The 15,532-nt window shown below is 40.3% G+C and overlaps 1 protein-coding gene across 1 annotated transcript in view; it reads left to right on the plus strand.

Moving 5' to 3' along the window:
• ENTPD1 (ectonucleoside triphosphate diphosphohydrolase 1) overlaps window positions 1-15,532 on the plus strand; it is a gene marked incomplete at both ends in the record, with an annotated part of 61,415 nt that overhangs the window by 23,639 nt on the left and 22,244 nt on the right. Inside the window, 2 exons of the mRNA XM_080694841.1 lie at window positions 295-555; window positions 11,890-12,009. Of these exons, the coding sequence (XP_080550967.1) occupies window positions 295-555; window positions 11,890-12,009 (381 nt within the window). The remainder of the gene's footprint in view (window positions 1-294; window positions 556-11,889; window positions 12,010-15,532) is intronic.

Genomic DNA, 15,532 nt, shown 5'->3' on the forward strand with positions numbered 1-15,532 from the left:
GCTCCAGCTAATGGTATTTCTGTACCCATCTTTATATCTTTATATCAGGTTCCTGCAAATGCCCAACACGTTTATGTCTGGTACCACTTCTGGTGCCTATTATACAAATCCTTTTTTTTTTTTTTTTTTTTTTTTTTTTTACTTAAGGGTGAAAAGGGCAGGGCAGGGCTATGCTTATACCAGCACTGAATGCTGGGCTGTTGAACAGTGCTCACACAATGATGAAATCAGACTGTGCCTTTTGTACTCAAATATTTCATGAATGATTCCTTCAAGTGATTTTTTTCCATTCAGTTTTTAAGCACTGAAATCCTCCTGGACCCATGCTTCCACACCGAATATGAGAAGATAGTAAACATAAGTAACCTATACAAGTCCCCCTGCACCAAGAAATTTGAAAAGAATCTGGTATTCGATCAAATTCAAATCATTGGAACTGGAGACTATCAACGGTGCCAGCAAAGCATCCTCGAGCTCTTCAACACCAGTTACTGTCCTTACACCCAGTGCGCCTTCAACGGGGTTTTCTTGCCGCCACTCGAAGGGAATTTCGGGGTAAGTTTGTGAAATGATGAGGTAGGCTGATTAGGATGATTTTGCTGCAAGTCATAGAATATGTGCCTACATAGTAGGATTTCCTTTTTCTCTCACATAATAATGTCTTGAGATAATTCAGGGTTAGTTCTTTGACTCAACAATGTCAGGACGTGTGATCAGCTTCTCTGTTATCTTTGTGGCTTTCTTTTATGGTGCTAATATGGCAGCTACTGCTCTAAGCATCACATCTTCACAAAGCAGGAATGAAATTGAGTTTCTTTTGCACACATCTTTCTCCTATTAGGCAGAAATGCCAATAGACATCTTTTAAGATACTGTTGACAGGAACTTGGTGAAATGCACATCTCTAAACCAAGCCGTGATAAGGGGAAAGGATTAACATGGTTAATGGTTAACAAGGTTGGTTTAGGCTAATTCTTGTTTATTTCCTGAACCTATTGTTCCCTCAGCCTGGGTAAAAACAGGTTGTGTGAGGTGTGTGTGTGTGTGTGTGTGTGTGTGCATGTATGTGTGTGTATGTTTATTGGGGATTGAACCCAGGAATGTTCTACCACTGACCTATGTCCCCAGCTCCTTTTATTTTTTTATTTTGAAACAGAGTCTCACCAAGTTAAAATACACTGGCCTCAGACCTATGATTCTCCTGTCTTAGCTTCCCAATCACTGAGATTACAGGTGTTTACACTATACTTGGGAGGCTGAGATAGGAGGATCACACAGGTTCGAAGCCAGCCTCAGCTACTTAGTGAGGCTCTCAGCAACTTAGTGAGACCCTGTTTCCAAATAAAATACAAAATAGGTCTGGGAGTGTAGCCCAAAGGTAGAAAGCCTCTGGGTTCCATCCCCAGCACCACACATACAAAAAAAAGATTATATAAGCAAAAAAGAAGAGGGCTGGCTGTGGAGTGGGCACCCATTAAGGTGTGCTATAAGTGGCTTCTCAAATATCAGTAGAAGCAGCAGCTGTTGGATGATTCACCTGAGGATTTTCCTTCATAAAGATATTTAAGAAGTAGAAATCTAGGAAATCCCAAAGAAGCATAGACCATAGCATCTTTTTATTGCATTTTGGAACCCAGATCCAAGTTTCTTATTTTCCTAATTACCTCAGAATAAGATAAAATAATTGAGCAGAAGCAAAAAGAGTCCGTTTGATCTACTCATTATTCAAATGCTATATTTTGGTCCTGGGTATCAAGTATTAATGCATCACAGTTTAGAGGTATATAGCAAAATTAGCTCTCATTTATTAAGTGCCAAATATGGGCTAGGCACTATATATACATTATCATTTAATATATCATTCAAAAAAACAAGTGCATTTATCTGCCTTTACACTCTTTTTTCCTTTTCAGAAAACAGATCAGCATGTGAGGAATAGGGTTCAGTTCCCCTCCAGGACCCTAGCAAGAGAGTTTCTTGCAATTTCTCTTGGCCCAGTTTAATGTTACAGAAAGAGCTCCATGGAGAGAGCACAGGATCACACCTGATTTAACTCCTGGCTCCTTGTGAACTTCATGAGCCCTTCATTCCCTTGGTGTCTGGGAAAGCAACAGTGATTAGTGCCATGGATCCAGGCTTACTGTAATCACAGCCACACCTTAGCTTCCCCTCTCCTCAATGTTCCTGAGGAAAGTACATCACAGGGTAATGACTGTCAGCATAGCACTTGACTTCTAGTTGGCACCGAACCTAAATCCAGAATAAGCTAGGACCTCTCTTGGGTTCCCCGAGGCTGAGCTGGCAATAGTCTCCCACTTGGGCTTTTTTGGGTGAGGGCCCTTCTTTGCCTTGAATCACAGGTTTGGAGGAGGAATGAGAGAACCACAGAGGGAAGCAAGTACCCGGGCTGCTGGCCACAGCCCAGGGTCTCAGTTACTCCAGTCACTGCTAGGAAGTAAGTCTGAAGGAAAATGAGCATACCTTTGTTAAAAACTGAATTTTCCTTCTAAACCTCACTTTGGTAGACTCCTTAGATTTTCTTATTGCTTTCCTCTGAGTAGCATCTTTCTTCTATGGTTATATGCTCAGAGTCAGCCTGCCTGGTACCTATTTGTGCTTTGGCAATTGCTTTCTGCTTCAGACATTTTATTATTCCCTTTGTAATTTTTTCTTAAAACCTACATGTGTTTTTGTTTGCTTGTTTGTTTGGTCTGCTTTCTTGCCTATTAGGTGGGAGCGATGATACCTATGTTATTGTCAGTTAGCTGTGAGCAATAGATACACACGCCAAACAAGCAGCTACTGGATTTGTAAACTTCTAATAACTAGCTTTCTGGGGATGGGGAGCTGATTTTTACCATTTTCCAATTTCCATAATGTAAATGTTTCTACCACCACCTATTTCAAGGTACCAAAATGATATCATCTGAGTCACAAAAATTTTAAAATTTTAATAATCACCTCCCATTAGTGTATAAGAGCCAGTTCCAGCATACCACTGCAAAGAAAAGCTAATACACACTAGCACTGAGTGTGCCTTAAAAAGCTAGTTCTTTCTCCCAGCAGTCCTCATTCTGCATTGTCAGCCCTATAGGAAGTTCTCATTCCCAAGTCGGAACTTGAAGGATAACTATTTGCAGCACGTCCAGCTGTTGTCCCTTTATTTCTATAATTATTAGCCTGGGTGTTCTCTAGGGAAGGGAAATTTTGCTACATTGCATTCAGCTCTGATTGTGTGTGTGTGTGTGTGTGTGTGTGTGTGTGTGTGTGTGTTTGTGTGTGTGTGTGTGTGTACACACGCATGCATGCTGGGGATTGAACAAAGAGGCATTCTGTCTCTGAGCTACACCCTTGGCCCTATTTTATTTTTCTACTTGGAAACAGGGTCTCACTAAGTTGTGGAGGGCCTTGCTAAATTGCTAGGGCTGGCTGTAAACATGCCATCCTCCTGTCTCGGCCTCCTATGTACTGGGTTTACAGGCAAGTGCCACCCAAGCCCAGCCTCGAATTCTTGACCTGTAAATATAATAGTAAAACTGCCATTGCTGTGTCTGGCTACCCTCTGGTCCTGGTTGCTAGACCAAATCTAATGTAGAATGTCAAAATAGAAACACCAACAAAGAAGGAACATCTGTTGAGAATTACTTATGAGGTAATTTGGGAAATATTTTTTAAGATCACATTATGCCATTCATATAAACAAGAAAGGAAAAATACAATAGGGAATGAGAACTAAAGAATATTAAAATATATTTGTTTATATACACACACACACATACACACACACACACTCACACACACATACAGTTGGCGTTTGAAGAACACAGACGTTAGAGGCCCTGATCCTACCCCTTGTAGTCTAATTCCCGTGTATAATTTTTTGTGTGTGTGGTACTGGGGATGGAACCCTTCTACCTCTGGGCTACACTCCCAGACCTATTTTATATTTTTATTTGGAAACAGGGTCTCTTAAGCAAGTGAGGGGCTTTGAACCTGCGCGATCCAAGCGCGGGGATTACAAGCATGCGCCACCACACCCGGCTCCATGTATAATTTTTAAAGACCTTTTTTAACAGGTGCTTGTATTTTTTTAAACCCAAGTTGTAAACTTTTATTACAAATTAAAAATGAGGTTCTTAAGAATCTTATTTTGACCAGATATGAAACAATTTTAAAAGTCTTTAGAGGTATATTGAGAAAAATCCACATTTATTGCTACCCAAAAGAGTTGTCTTTAGGTAAAAATAGTAAGATCTCCATGCTACATAGATAATGCTAACAGTTCTGGTTTTCTAGTCAGCAGACAAAAAGCAAGCACTTATGGTCCTCAGCTCCAACTTTTAGTTCATTTTTTATCGCTGGGACTTTATTATACTCATTTCTTGTTGGATGATTGGGCGAGGGTAGAGATGATAAAACAACAGTCAGCCTCAGGGGAGACGAAGTTCCAGCTGGTGGACTAGCTGGTTGTTTTTTTTTTTTTCTTGACTTCTTGTGGGTTTAGGGTTTTCTCAGTGTCTCTGTTGGTGACCGAAGTCGAGGCGGTACCAGCCTTAAGGTGGGTGGCTTCAGACCTGGGTTCTCATCACCTTGGTTATCTATATCCTCTTCCTTGCTGTCCTCTGGCTGTCTTTGGCAAGGAGGGATCCTTACAGAATCATGGTGCCATGATTTAGGTATAGAATGTTCCCTGGAAAAGTACATGTATTAGCACTGCAAAATGTTTAGAGATGAAATAATTGAATCACAAAGGTTCTAATTTCATCAATGGATAATTGATTAACAGTTGGAATGTATTTATTGGGTGGTAACATAGGCAGGTAGTGTGTGGCTGGGTGAGGTGAGTCCCTGGGGGTGTGGCCTTGGGGACTATATATGTCCCTCATCTCCTGTCCCCGCTCTCTCTGTTTCCCACCTCCATGACAAGAGATTAAGGTTCTTCCATGCACCCTACACACCTTGTCACCAACACCATTTATGCTTTTGAGCCTGCCCTATGGACTGAAAACATGAGCCTTAATAAGCCTTTCCTCCTCTAAGTTGTTTTCGGCATTTTGGTCACAGTGACAAGGAAGCTGGCTAAAACACACGATCTATAGACCCAGTCTACATTCTGTCTTGCTGGTCTACCTTGTTCTCCTGCGATAGTCTCCATCACTCCTCCACACAAGAGAGCGCAGATGACGGTGACCATCCATAGGGTCTCCACAGGTAGTGAACCTGTATCTGACATAGGACTGGCATTGTGGGGCCTGGGCTTCGGGAGCACTTTCCAATCCCTCCTTCATTCTCTTCTCCACTCTCACTATTCTGGGAATTTGGTTTGGTAACTGTGTGGCGGAGAGAGTGTCTGTAATGGTTATGTTCCAGTGCATAGTTATGGCCTTGAGCTGGAACTCTACCAGGACCTGTAAAATTTTCTCCCTTTTCTCTTTCACCAACATGAAGGTCTACAGTCTATCTCCTACACTGTTAAGGTACATCTTGGGGTGGTTGTTCTTTGTGGCAGACTGTATACAATAACACATTTCTTGTCATTTCTGTTGAAAGCATATTTGTTTTTGTTTTTTGTTTGTTTGGCTTTTTTTGTGGTACTGGGATTCCTGGAAGCCCTTCTACCCCCAGGCTTCACTCCCAGACCTATTTTTTATATTTTTATTTGGAAACAGGGTCTCTTAAGCCAGAAAGGCTGGCTTCGAACCTACGCGATCCTCCTGTCTCCACCTCCCAAGCTCAGAGATTACAAGCGTGCACCACCACGCCCGGCGAAAGCATATTTGTTTTTTGTTCTCATTCTTCCCCAAGCTTTCATTGGGATGATCATTGTGTCTCTGTTGATAGCCATCACCCATGTAAGGCCATCTGGGCCACACTCCCTTCATCACTGTCCACGGTGCTGGGCTCAGTGTTGATAGCTCTGAGGGGTGCCCAGCAGCCATTACTCGATCTTGGCCTCACTGCTCACGAGGTGGCGAGGGTAAAGGGGCGGCTGTGGCTGCACAGGGCTCTCTGAGGTCCTCTCTGCTCCTCCTGCTGACCAGAGTTTTGACACCCCGAAAAGTTAACAGCTAATAATAGCCTGGTATTGATCAGAAACCTTACTGACAATATGAACAGTTGGCTAACACATTTTGTATGTCACATATATTACATATCGTGGAAAATCTGTGAGAACCACAAGAGAACACTTTTTTTTTTAGCTGCAAAATGCTATTTACTGGATCAACAAGATGCTGTTGTGGAGATGAACAGTGTCACATAGTATTTTAACGAGGCATTTGTAGCACTTGAGCTCATCCACAATAATTACAGGAGGTTACTATGAAATTATTACTGTACTATATCTTAATTTTACACAGTTATGATTTAATACTACATCTTTACATTTGATTATACCTCTTGATTGTAAATTATATCATGTACAATCAGAAAGTGTTAGTGTGCATACATTTTGTTAAATTTTTATTTTTTCCAGCTATGCCACTCCTAGGTATCTTTCCAAAGAGACTGAAATCAGAGAATTACAGTAATGTATGCATATCCATGTTCAATTCACAATAGCCAAATTATGGAACCAACCTAGGTGTCCATCAACAGATGATTGGATTACAAAATTGTGAGATATACACACAATAGAATTCTACTCAACAATAAAGAAGAACAAAATTATGTCATTTCCAGGAAAATGGATGGACCTGGAGAACATTAAGTTAAGTGAAGTTAGCCAGTCACAAAAGGTGAAGGACTATATGTTTTCTCTAATATGCTCAAGCTGGGGAGTAATTAGGATACCAGAGGGACTCCAGATAATGGAAGAGAAATTTCAGTGGAGCCAGGGAGGTGGTCAGGTGAAAAGGAGGGGAGAGAGGGAGGATCAATGAAGGAATAACTTCCATTGACATTAGGTACATAAGTGAGAATACCAATGTCAACCTCAATACCTTATATGAGGAAGGGGAGGATGGGGAAGGAGCCGAGGGAAAGCCCATCAAGGGCTGTGTGCATGTGTGTCACTATCTCTGTGATTTATATTATGATGCAAGACTATAACGCACCCATAAAAGAGTATAAAAAGTTCATTTTTATAGTAGAGTTACCTATACTTTATGGTAGCAAATTATTATTTTTTGTGTTTGTGGTTCTGGGGGGTGGAACCTAGGGGCATTCTATCTCTGAGCTACACCCCCAGCTCTATTTTATTTTTTATTTGGAAATAGAGTCTACGTTGTGGAGAGCCTCACTCAGTTGCTGAAGCTGACTGCAAACCTGCCATCCTCAATGTCTCAGCCTCCCAAATACTGGGACTTTAGGCATGTGTACCGTACCCAACTTATCTACATAAATTTTAGACATTTATGATATACTTTCTTCTTATTTGAGTATTTCTAGACTATATAGTTTGTGAGCTTTTTCAAATTGTCTAACCCCTCTCCAGATCTGCTTATAAGTGACTCAGTGTAGTTCAAACTTGTATTGCTCAAGGATCAATTGTATACATGGGTGTGTATTTAGGTCTAAGCTTTCTAGAAGCCAATGAAGAAAATAAAGCATAATTAGATCCCTATTTTCATTATATCCGGCATACTAGGTCCTAGGGCAAAGCCAAGTTACTCTTAGAATTGAATCCCAAGGATATTTCATAAGATATTTTATTAGACAATGTCTTTGATCATACTTTTTAACTGTAATTTCTTATACATATTGAGCATCCATTATCCAAAATGCTTGGGACTGGAAGTATTGCACATTTCTGAGGATTTTTTAAAATTTTGAATGTTTGCATAGACTTTACAGAGCTCATATCCCTAAGTCAAAAATCTGAATTCTAAAATGTTCTGTGTATTATCTTCCCTCTACTATAACAAAATACATGAGATAATAAATTTATGGATGGAAAGGGTTTATTTGGCTCACAGTTTTAGAGTTTTTAGGTCGTGATAGACTGGCTCCATTGCTTTGGGCCTGTGGTGAGGCAGATGGATGGAGTACACGGCAAAGCAAAACTACTCTCCTCGTGCGCAGGAAGCCAAAGAGAGAGAAAGGGACGAGGGTCTGGCAGTGCCCTTTGAGGGCACACCTGCAGTGACCTAATGGCCTCCACTGAGCCCTACCACCTCCCAGGAGCACTACCTGGGGACCAGGCTTTTACCACATAAACCTTTGGGGGATGTTCAATATCAAACTCTAGCACTGTGAACCAAGGAGTTTCAGATTTCAGAGTGTTTTGGGTTTTGGATTAGGGATGCTCGATTTGTAGTAACTTTAACTCAATAATATTAAAAAGCCAACTTGCTGGGTGTGATGGTGCACACCTGCAATCCCAGTATTTGGGAGGATGGGATGGGAGAATTGCTGGTTCTAAACCAGCCTCAACAACTTAAAGAGGCCCTGTTTAAAAATGAAAAATAAAAAGGGCTTCGGGTATAGCTCAAAGGTAGAATATCCCTGGGTTCAATCCTGAGTACAGAAGGGGGGGGGGGAGAAGAAAGAGCCAACCCAGCAATGGTAATTCTGCAGTGTACCAAGGAAATACAGGGTTTTTTTTTTATCCAAACTGATGGAAGAAAATAATTCAGAGTAGCTGGAATGCAGAAGAAATAAGCATTCTTCAAATTGCCTGCTATAATATTAAATCTTTAAGCTTGTAATTGAAAGAAGATGAGGAGCTGACCTTTTGAAGCTAGGAACTCTGAAGATGGTCCAGAATGTTTCCATCCTGAGTTACTGCTTAAATGTCAACTCACATGTTATAGGAACCAAGCAAAGAATTATAAAGTAAGGTTGAATCCTAGTATGGAAATGAAGGAGCTGATCACAGACTTACACCTCAGTGGTAGGCATCACATCTGTATCTGAGGGCAAACTCAGGAATTCTTAGAAACGAGTCAGCCTTTCCCTCAAGAAGTGCCTTTGGTTCCCTCCTGGCAAAAAATGTCAGATAGCTTGAGTCCCCAAAGCCCTACCCTTAGAGTAGGATCAGGATTTTTTCCCCCTACAGTCCTTTAAAATCATATTGCTATGAAAAGAAACTTGATAATGTGCCCTTCAACCATCTGATTTTCACGTGTTTCTTTCTGAAATACTAAAAGAAGAAAATGTTTTTTGTCATTTAGTATACTTCTTTGGATTAAAAAGTGAAAAATTCTAAATTAGCTTATGGCTATTTTTTTCATTATACAAAATGCATTAAAAAGGAAAAAAATGCCCTAAGCCTACTTATCCTATCCCATCCTATAGATATTTTCTTTTTCTTGGTTGAATTCCAACCTATGTTCATATAAGCAATAATCCATCGTAGAAGAGAACCTTCCAGGGGACTTCAGAGGCCATCTAAATATTGACCCAGTGTAGGGCCACCAATATTGCCTTAATATCTGGTGAATTTCTGAAGAATATATACAGAAAGGAAAACTACCACTTAGACCATGACACATGAGGCTTTGAATGAAGGTTGGCAAGTAGATGGAATGAAAAAACAAATTAATAATATAAATGAGTTGATCCCTGAGCATGGGAAGAGGAATTAGTGACGTTATTCTGGGGCACAGTCACCCAAGAAAGATAGATAAACCTTTCTCCACATCTCCAGTTTGCCCAGCAAGATTTGCTCTTGACTCTCTGACCTGATCTTTACTGCGACTACAGGGAAATGGTCTGTGTTCATACTTTGCTAGGGTTTTGTGTTTTTGAAAGGAAAATATAAAAATGCATAATTATCGGAGGATATTGGAAGATATAAAAAGGAGAAGCAATTCAAAACCTTGTTCTAAATTTGGTTCAGGTGTTTGTAATAAATACGGTCTTTATTGTTTGTTCTTATATAATGGCATTATTATGTTATTGCATGTTGCATACTTGATTCTGTTTTGTGAGAGGAGTAAAATCATAACCTGCACAGCCGAGGCAGGGACTAGACGCAAAATACTGAGGACGTCCAGACCAGTCATTTTTTTCTTTTATTTTTGCTGTGTGTGTGATAAAACATACATAATGCAAAATTTACAATTTTAACTAATTTATATGCACAATTAGGTGGCATTAAGTGCTTATGCATGGCTCTGCAATCATTTGCACTACCCATCTCCTTCCCAAACTGAAGCTCTGCACACACCATGCAAAACACCAGCTCCCCTCCTTATCCCCTTCAGCTGCTCCTGCTGCTACCATCCTACTTTCTGAATACATTTGACTGTGCTGGGAGCCATGATGAGTGGAGTCACACAACATCGACACATTTGTGACTGTTTGTTGGACTTAGCATCACATCTTCAATAATCCAACCATTCAGACTCTTCTGAAAATCTGTTGCTAAATGCTAAGGATCTCACAAGAAAAAAAAATGAGTATGTGGAAGTGTACAGAAATGTTTTGTATGCACTTTAAACAACATCTTAGCCAGGCATGGTGGTGCACGCTTGTAATCCCAACATTTGGGAGGCTGAGACAGGAGGATCTCGGTCTGCAGACAGCCTCAATTACTTAATGAGACCCTTTACAATTCAGCGAGACCTGTTTCAAATAAAGAATAAAAAATAGGGCTAGGGGTATAGCTTGCAGATAAAATGCCCCTGTATTCCATATCTAGTACTGCAAAAAAAAAAAAAGACATCTTAATCCTTTGAGATGTACCAAAACATTTACCAAAAATGATGTAGAAAACAGAAATTCAAGTCAAACCAGGAGCCTAAGCAAGGCAGAACTGGGAGTGCATACTTCCACAGGTGCCAGGGACTGCCTCTATGTAGAGGGTGTGCAAGGCACATTCAGACACATGCCAGAGACAGATGGACCTGATATGGGCACTACTGCCTCTGAAGTACAACCTAACACCCATAACATAAGTGGACTGGTCACGTTAGGGAGCGAGCTACTATGAGGATGGTCACTCACATGTGAAGGGAGTGGGGGCATGTCAGGTGGTCACTTTGGGGCAGGATCTTGATACAAACTGTAATGTCTGTTTCTGCTGCTTCTGCAACTACAAATGCTTCATTTATTTTGTACTTTAAAGTACAGTCAGTATGTCTTGATTGGACCTTTGGAAAACAATTTAACAAAGCCCTTTTCATTCCTTTATGAACAAACCTGGCAATGGGTTAACTTTCTGATTATGTTCCCTGGAAACCTGATAAAAGTGGAATGTTGACTACATTACCAGACTACTACTTAGAGTAGATGTGGAGGAGAAATCAAGCCCCCACCACCAAGATAAAGCGAGAAAAAAAATATTAAAAAGGATTAGTATTGGCACACATCTATAGTTGGTAGGCTGAGACAGGGGATCACAAGTTCAATGCCAGCGTCAGCAACTTAGTGAGACCTTATTTCAAAATAAAAGGGGTGAAGCCAGGTGTGATGGCACACACTTGTAATCCCAGCATTCGGGAGGCTGAGACCGGAAGATAGTGATTTGCGGACAGCCTCAGCTACTTAGCGAGGCCCTCCGCAACTCAGTGAGACCCTGTTCCAAAAATAAAGAAAGAAAGAATTTAAAAGTTGGGCAGGGGATATAGCTCGGAGATCAAAAACCTCTCGGTTCCATCCCCAGACCCGCAAAAAATAAATAAATAAAAAAAATAAAAGGGGTGGGGGGAATAATTTGGAAATAGGTTCGATCCCTAGGACAAAATAACAACAAAGGATTAATATGCACACAATTATTACTTTTTGTTAGATATGTATGTATAAGAATTTTTAAAAAATCATCTTTTAAGAAATTGCCATTGGATATTTTGGGGGTAGAACTGAATCATATGGCTTGTTTGCAGCGGGAAGTGCCTGGTAGAGGGTATCTCTGCTCCTCCCTGAGCCAAAGCTGAGCCCCCAGAGGGACCAAGCCAATGTTCCTGAGTGTTGTTCACAGCCTGAAACTGTAACTCTCTCTTGCAGGCATTTTCAGCTTTCTACTTTGTGATGAATTTTTTAAATTTGACATTAGAAAGCAAAGTCTTCTCACAGCAAGAGATGATGAGGAAAATGAAAGAGTTCTGCTCTCTGCCTTGGAGCGTGGTAAGTGAAGGAACAGTTCCCTCAGTCTGCTGTGAACTCGCCAGTGTGCAGAGGGAGTCTGCCCCTCTCCGCCTGCTGGTGGGACCAAGACCAGCTGGTGCTGAGAGAACCCAGGTGCAGACTCGGAGCCAACCTGCCAACGTTCCCTGATGTCTTGACACAAACTGGCCTAAGTAAGGTCTTGAATTTCTCAGCTACTATGAGGTCTGACTGGTAGCCGCTGGCCTGATGTTACTAGTCATCTCCGCCCCAGCCACTGCTTCTTCGATTCTGTTGTCTGTTTCTTCATAGATGTACGATGGCTGCTGTGGCCTCTCTGTTCAAGGTCAGAAGAAGGGTAGAAACAGATGCATAGTTTCCTTTTTATAGAAAAGGAAAGGCTATCCCAGAAGCCTCTGGGCAGTCTTCTTATTTTTTTTAAAAGTTTTTAAATATTAAGTTTTAAAGCCAGGCATGGTAGTGCATGCCTGAAATCCTAGCACTTGGGAGGCTGAGACAGGAGGATTACAGGTTCAAGGACAGCCTCAGCAAGTAGTAAGACACTCATCAACCTAGCGAGACCCTGTTTCCAAATAAATAAAATCAGTCTGGGGGTGTTGCTTGGAGGAAAATACCTCTGGGTTCAATTCTCAGTACCACAAAAATATTGTTTTATTGTTTTTTATTGATACATAATAACTTTACATTTAAAGGGGTATAAAGTGATAGTATGACATGTGTATACATTGTATATTGATAAAATTAGGATAATGAAGATGTCTATCACTTTAAACATATCATCTGTTTGTGGTAAGAACATTAAAGCTTCTCCTTCCTAGCTTGTTTGAAATATACACTACATTATTTTAACTGTAGTCACCCTACTGTTCAACAGAACACCAGAACTTATGCCTCCTACCTGTTACATTATACCCACTTACCAGCTTCTCCCTCTCCCTCCCTCACCATCTCCCCCAACTTGATAACCACTATGCCTTGTCTCAGCTATGAGATCAACATTTTATGTTCCACACACAAGTGAGATCATGGAGGACTTGTCGTTTTGCATCTGTTTTATTTAACTTAACATAAACTTTAAGGTCCTCCAGGTCATCCACGTTGTCCCAAATGACAGCATGTCATACCTCATTATGGCTGACTAGTATTCCATTTTGATCCATTCATCCATTGATGGGTATTAAGGTTGATTCCCTATCTTGGCTATTGTGAATAGTGCTACAGTAAAACTGGGAGTGCAAAGTATCTCTTTGACATACTGATTTCATTTCCTTTAGATATACATCCACTAGTGGAATTGCTGGATCATAAAGTACTTCTTTTTTTAAAATTTTTTGAAGAACCTCTATACTGTTTTACACATGGTTTTTGCTAATTTATATTCCTACCACCGATGTGCAAGGGGCCCTTTTTTTTAATATTCTTGCTAATATTTGTTATCTTTTGTCTTTGTCTCTTCTTTTTCATTCCTTTTTTGTTTTCCTTTCTTCTTTCCTTTTTTCTTTGCAGTGCTGGGACTCAAACCCAGGGCCTTATGTACCCTAGGCAAGTATTCTGTCTCTGAGCTACCTTCCTGGCCTTCTTTTTTTTTTTTTTTTTTTGGTGATGTTGGGGTTTCTAGAAACCCTTATACCTCCGGGCTACCCTCCCAGACACCTATTTTTTTATATTTTTATTTGGAAACAGAGTCTCATAAGCCAGCGAGGCAGGCTTCGAACCTGCGCGATCCTCCTGTCTCCGCCTCCCAAGCACATGGATTACAAGCAGTGCACCACCACGCCCGGCTCTTTTGTCTTTTTGCTAATAGTCATGCTAAGAGGCGTCAGGTAGTGAAACACTGTGTTTTTGTTTTGTGTGCCTAGTTAGGCATTAAGACTTTCTTATTGACATATTTTATTTGTACATATGTGTGGGGTATAGTGTGATAATCTGATACATGCATGCAATGTTTAGTGACCAAATTAGGGTAACATTTCCCAATTTCTTCAGCTATTAATCATTTCTATGTATTAGGAAACTTTACACTCCTTTTACCTAGCTATTCTGCAATGTACCATAAGTCAATATGCTTACTTCCAGGCTATGGGAAGCCAGAATAATTCCTCCTATACAATTGTGTTCTAGTGCTCCTCATGACACTTCTTCTGTTCACCCTAATTCCTAGCCTCTAGTGACCATTATTGCAGACTTATTTTATGAGATGGTTTTTTTTTTTAATTCCATAAATGATTGAGAACATGTAGTATTTGTTTTTCATTTCCTGGCTTATTTCATTTCACATAGTGTCCTGAAGTTTCACCCATGTTGCAGTAAATGACAGGATCTCATTCTTTTAATGGTTGAGTAATATTCCTTTGTGTATAAATACCACATCCTCTTTATCAGTCGAGGGATGCTTTGGTTGATTCCATATCTTGATTACTGTGAACAGTGCTGCAGTAAGCATGTGAGTACTGTAGGTATCTCTTGGATGTAATGATTCCATTTCTTCTGGATATATACCCAGTAGTCAGATTGCTGGATCATCTGATATTTATTTTTAATTTTTTTAAATTTTATTGGTGCATTGTAGTCATGCATCATAATGGGATTTAAAAAACCTTGGGTAGACATAACCTGCACACATCACCCAGCCAGCCCCCACCCAATCCCCACCCCATTCCCTCCCCAACTCTCCTTCCCATGCTTGGCTTAGTGGTTGATATCCATATGTTTGTTTAAGTACATGATGTGCTTTAGAAAGTTTCCCTCTTTCCCATTCCCATTCCCTCAGTTGGGTTGCCTCATTTGCTCCTCTATAGGATCTCCTTTTTCACCTAGAGTTACTCCTATGACCCATTTCTCCTTAGCTTTCACATGTTAGGAGAAGCATCTGATTTCTTATTTTTTGTGACTTAATCTCACTTAGTCTAATGTCCTCCATTTCCCCCTATTTCCTTGAAAATTGATGTCATTGTGTTTTTTTATAGCTGAGTAAAATTTCGTTGCATACATATCCCACAGTTTTGTAATCCATCTATTTGTTGATGGACATCTTGGCTGGTTCCACAGTTTAGCTATGGTGAATTGTGTAGCTATGAACATAGATACACATGCATTAATTTGGTAGTTTGGTTTCCTTTCTTTTGGGTAGATACCCAGAAGTGGTAATGCTGAATCATATGGTAAGTTTGTTCCCATTCTTCTGAGGATCCTTCATATTGTTTTCTAAAGTGGTTGCACTAATATGCAATCCCACCAACAATGTCTTAGAGTTCCCACTTCTCCGCATCCTCCCCAGCATCTGTTGTTGTTTGTGTTTTGAATGATTGCCATTCTAGTTGGAGTTAGGTGAAATCTCAGGGTAGTTTTGATTTGCAGCTCTCTGATTGCCAGTGATGTTGAGCATTTTTTCATGCATTTATTGGCCATTTGAATTTCTTCTTTCATAAAGTGTCTATTTAGTTCACTTGCCCATTTTGATTGAATTATTTGTTCTTTTTTAGTGTTTTTAATTTTTAAAGAAATCTCCATACTGTTTTCCATA

The sequence above is a fragment of the Muscardinus avellanarius genome (genome assembly GCF_963383645.1).
Source record: "Muscardinus avellanarius genome assembly, chromosome: 4".
In the NCBI taxonomy this organism is placed as follows: Eukaryota; Metazoa; Chordata; class Mammalia; order Rodentia; family Gliridae; genus Muscardinus; species Muscardinus avellanarius.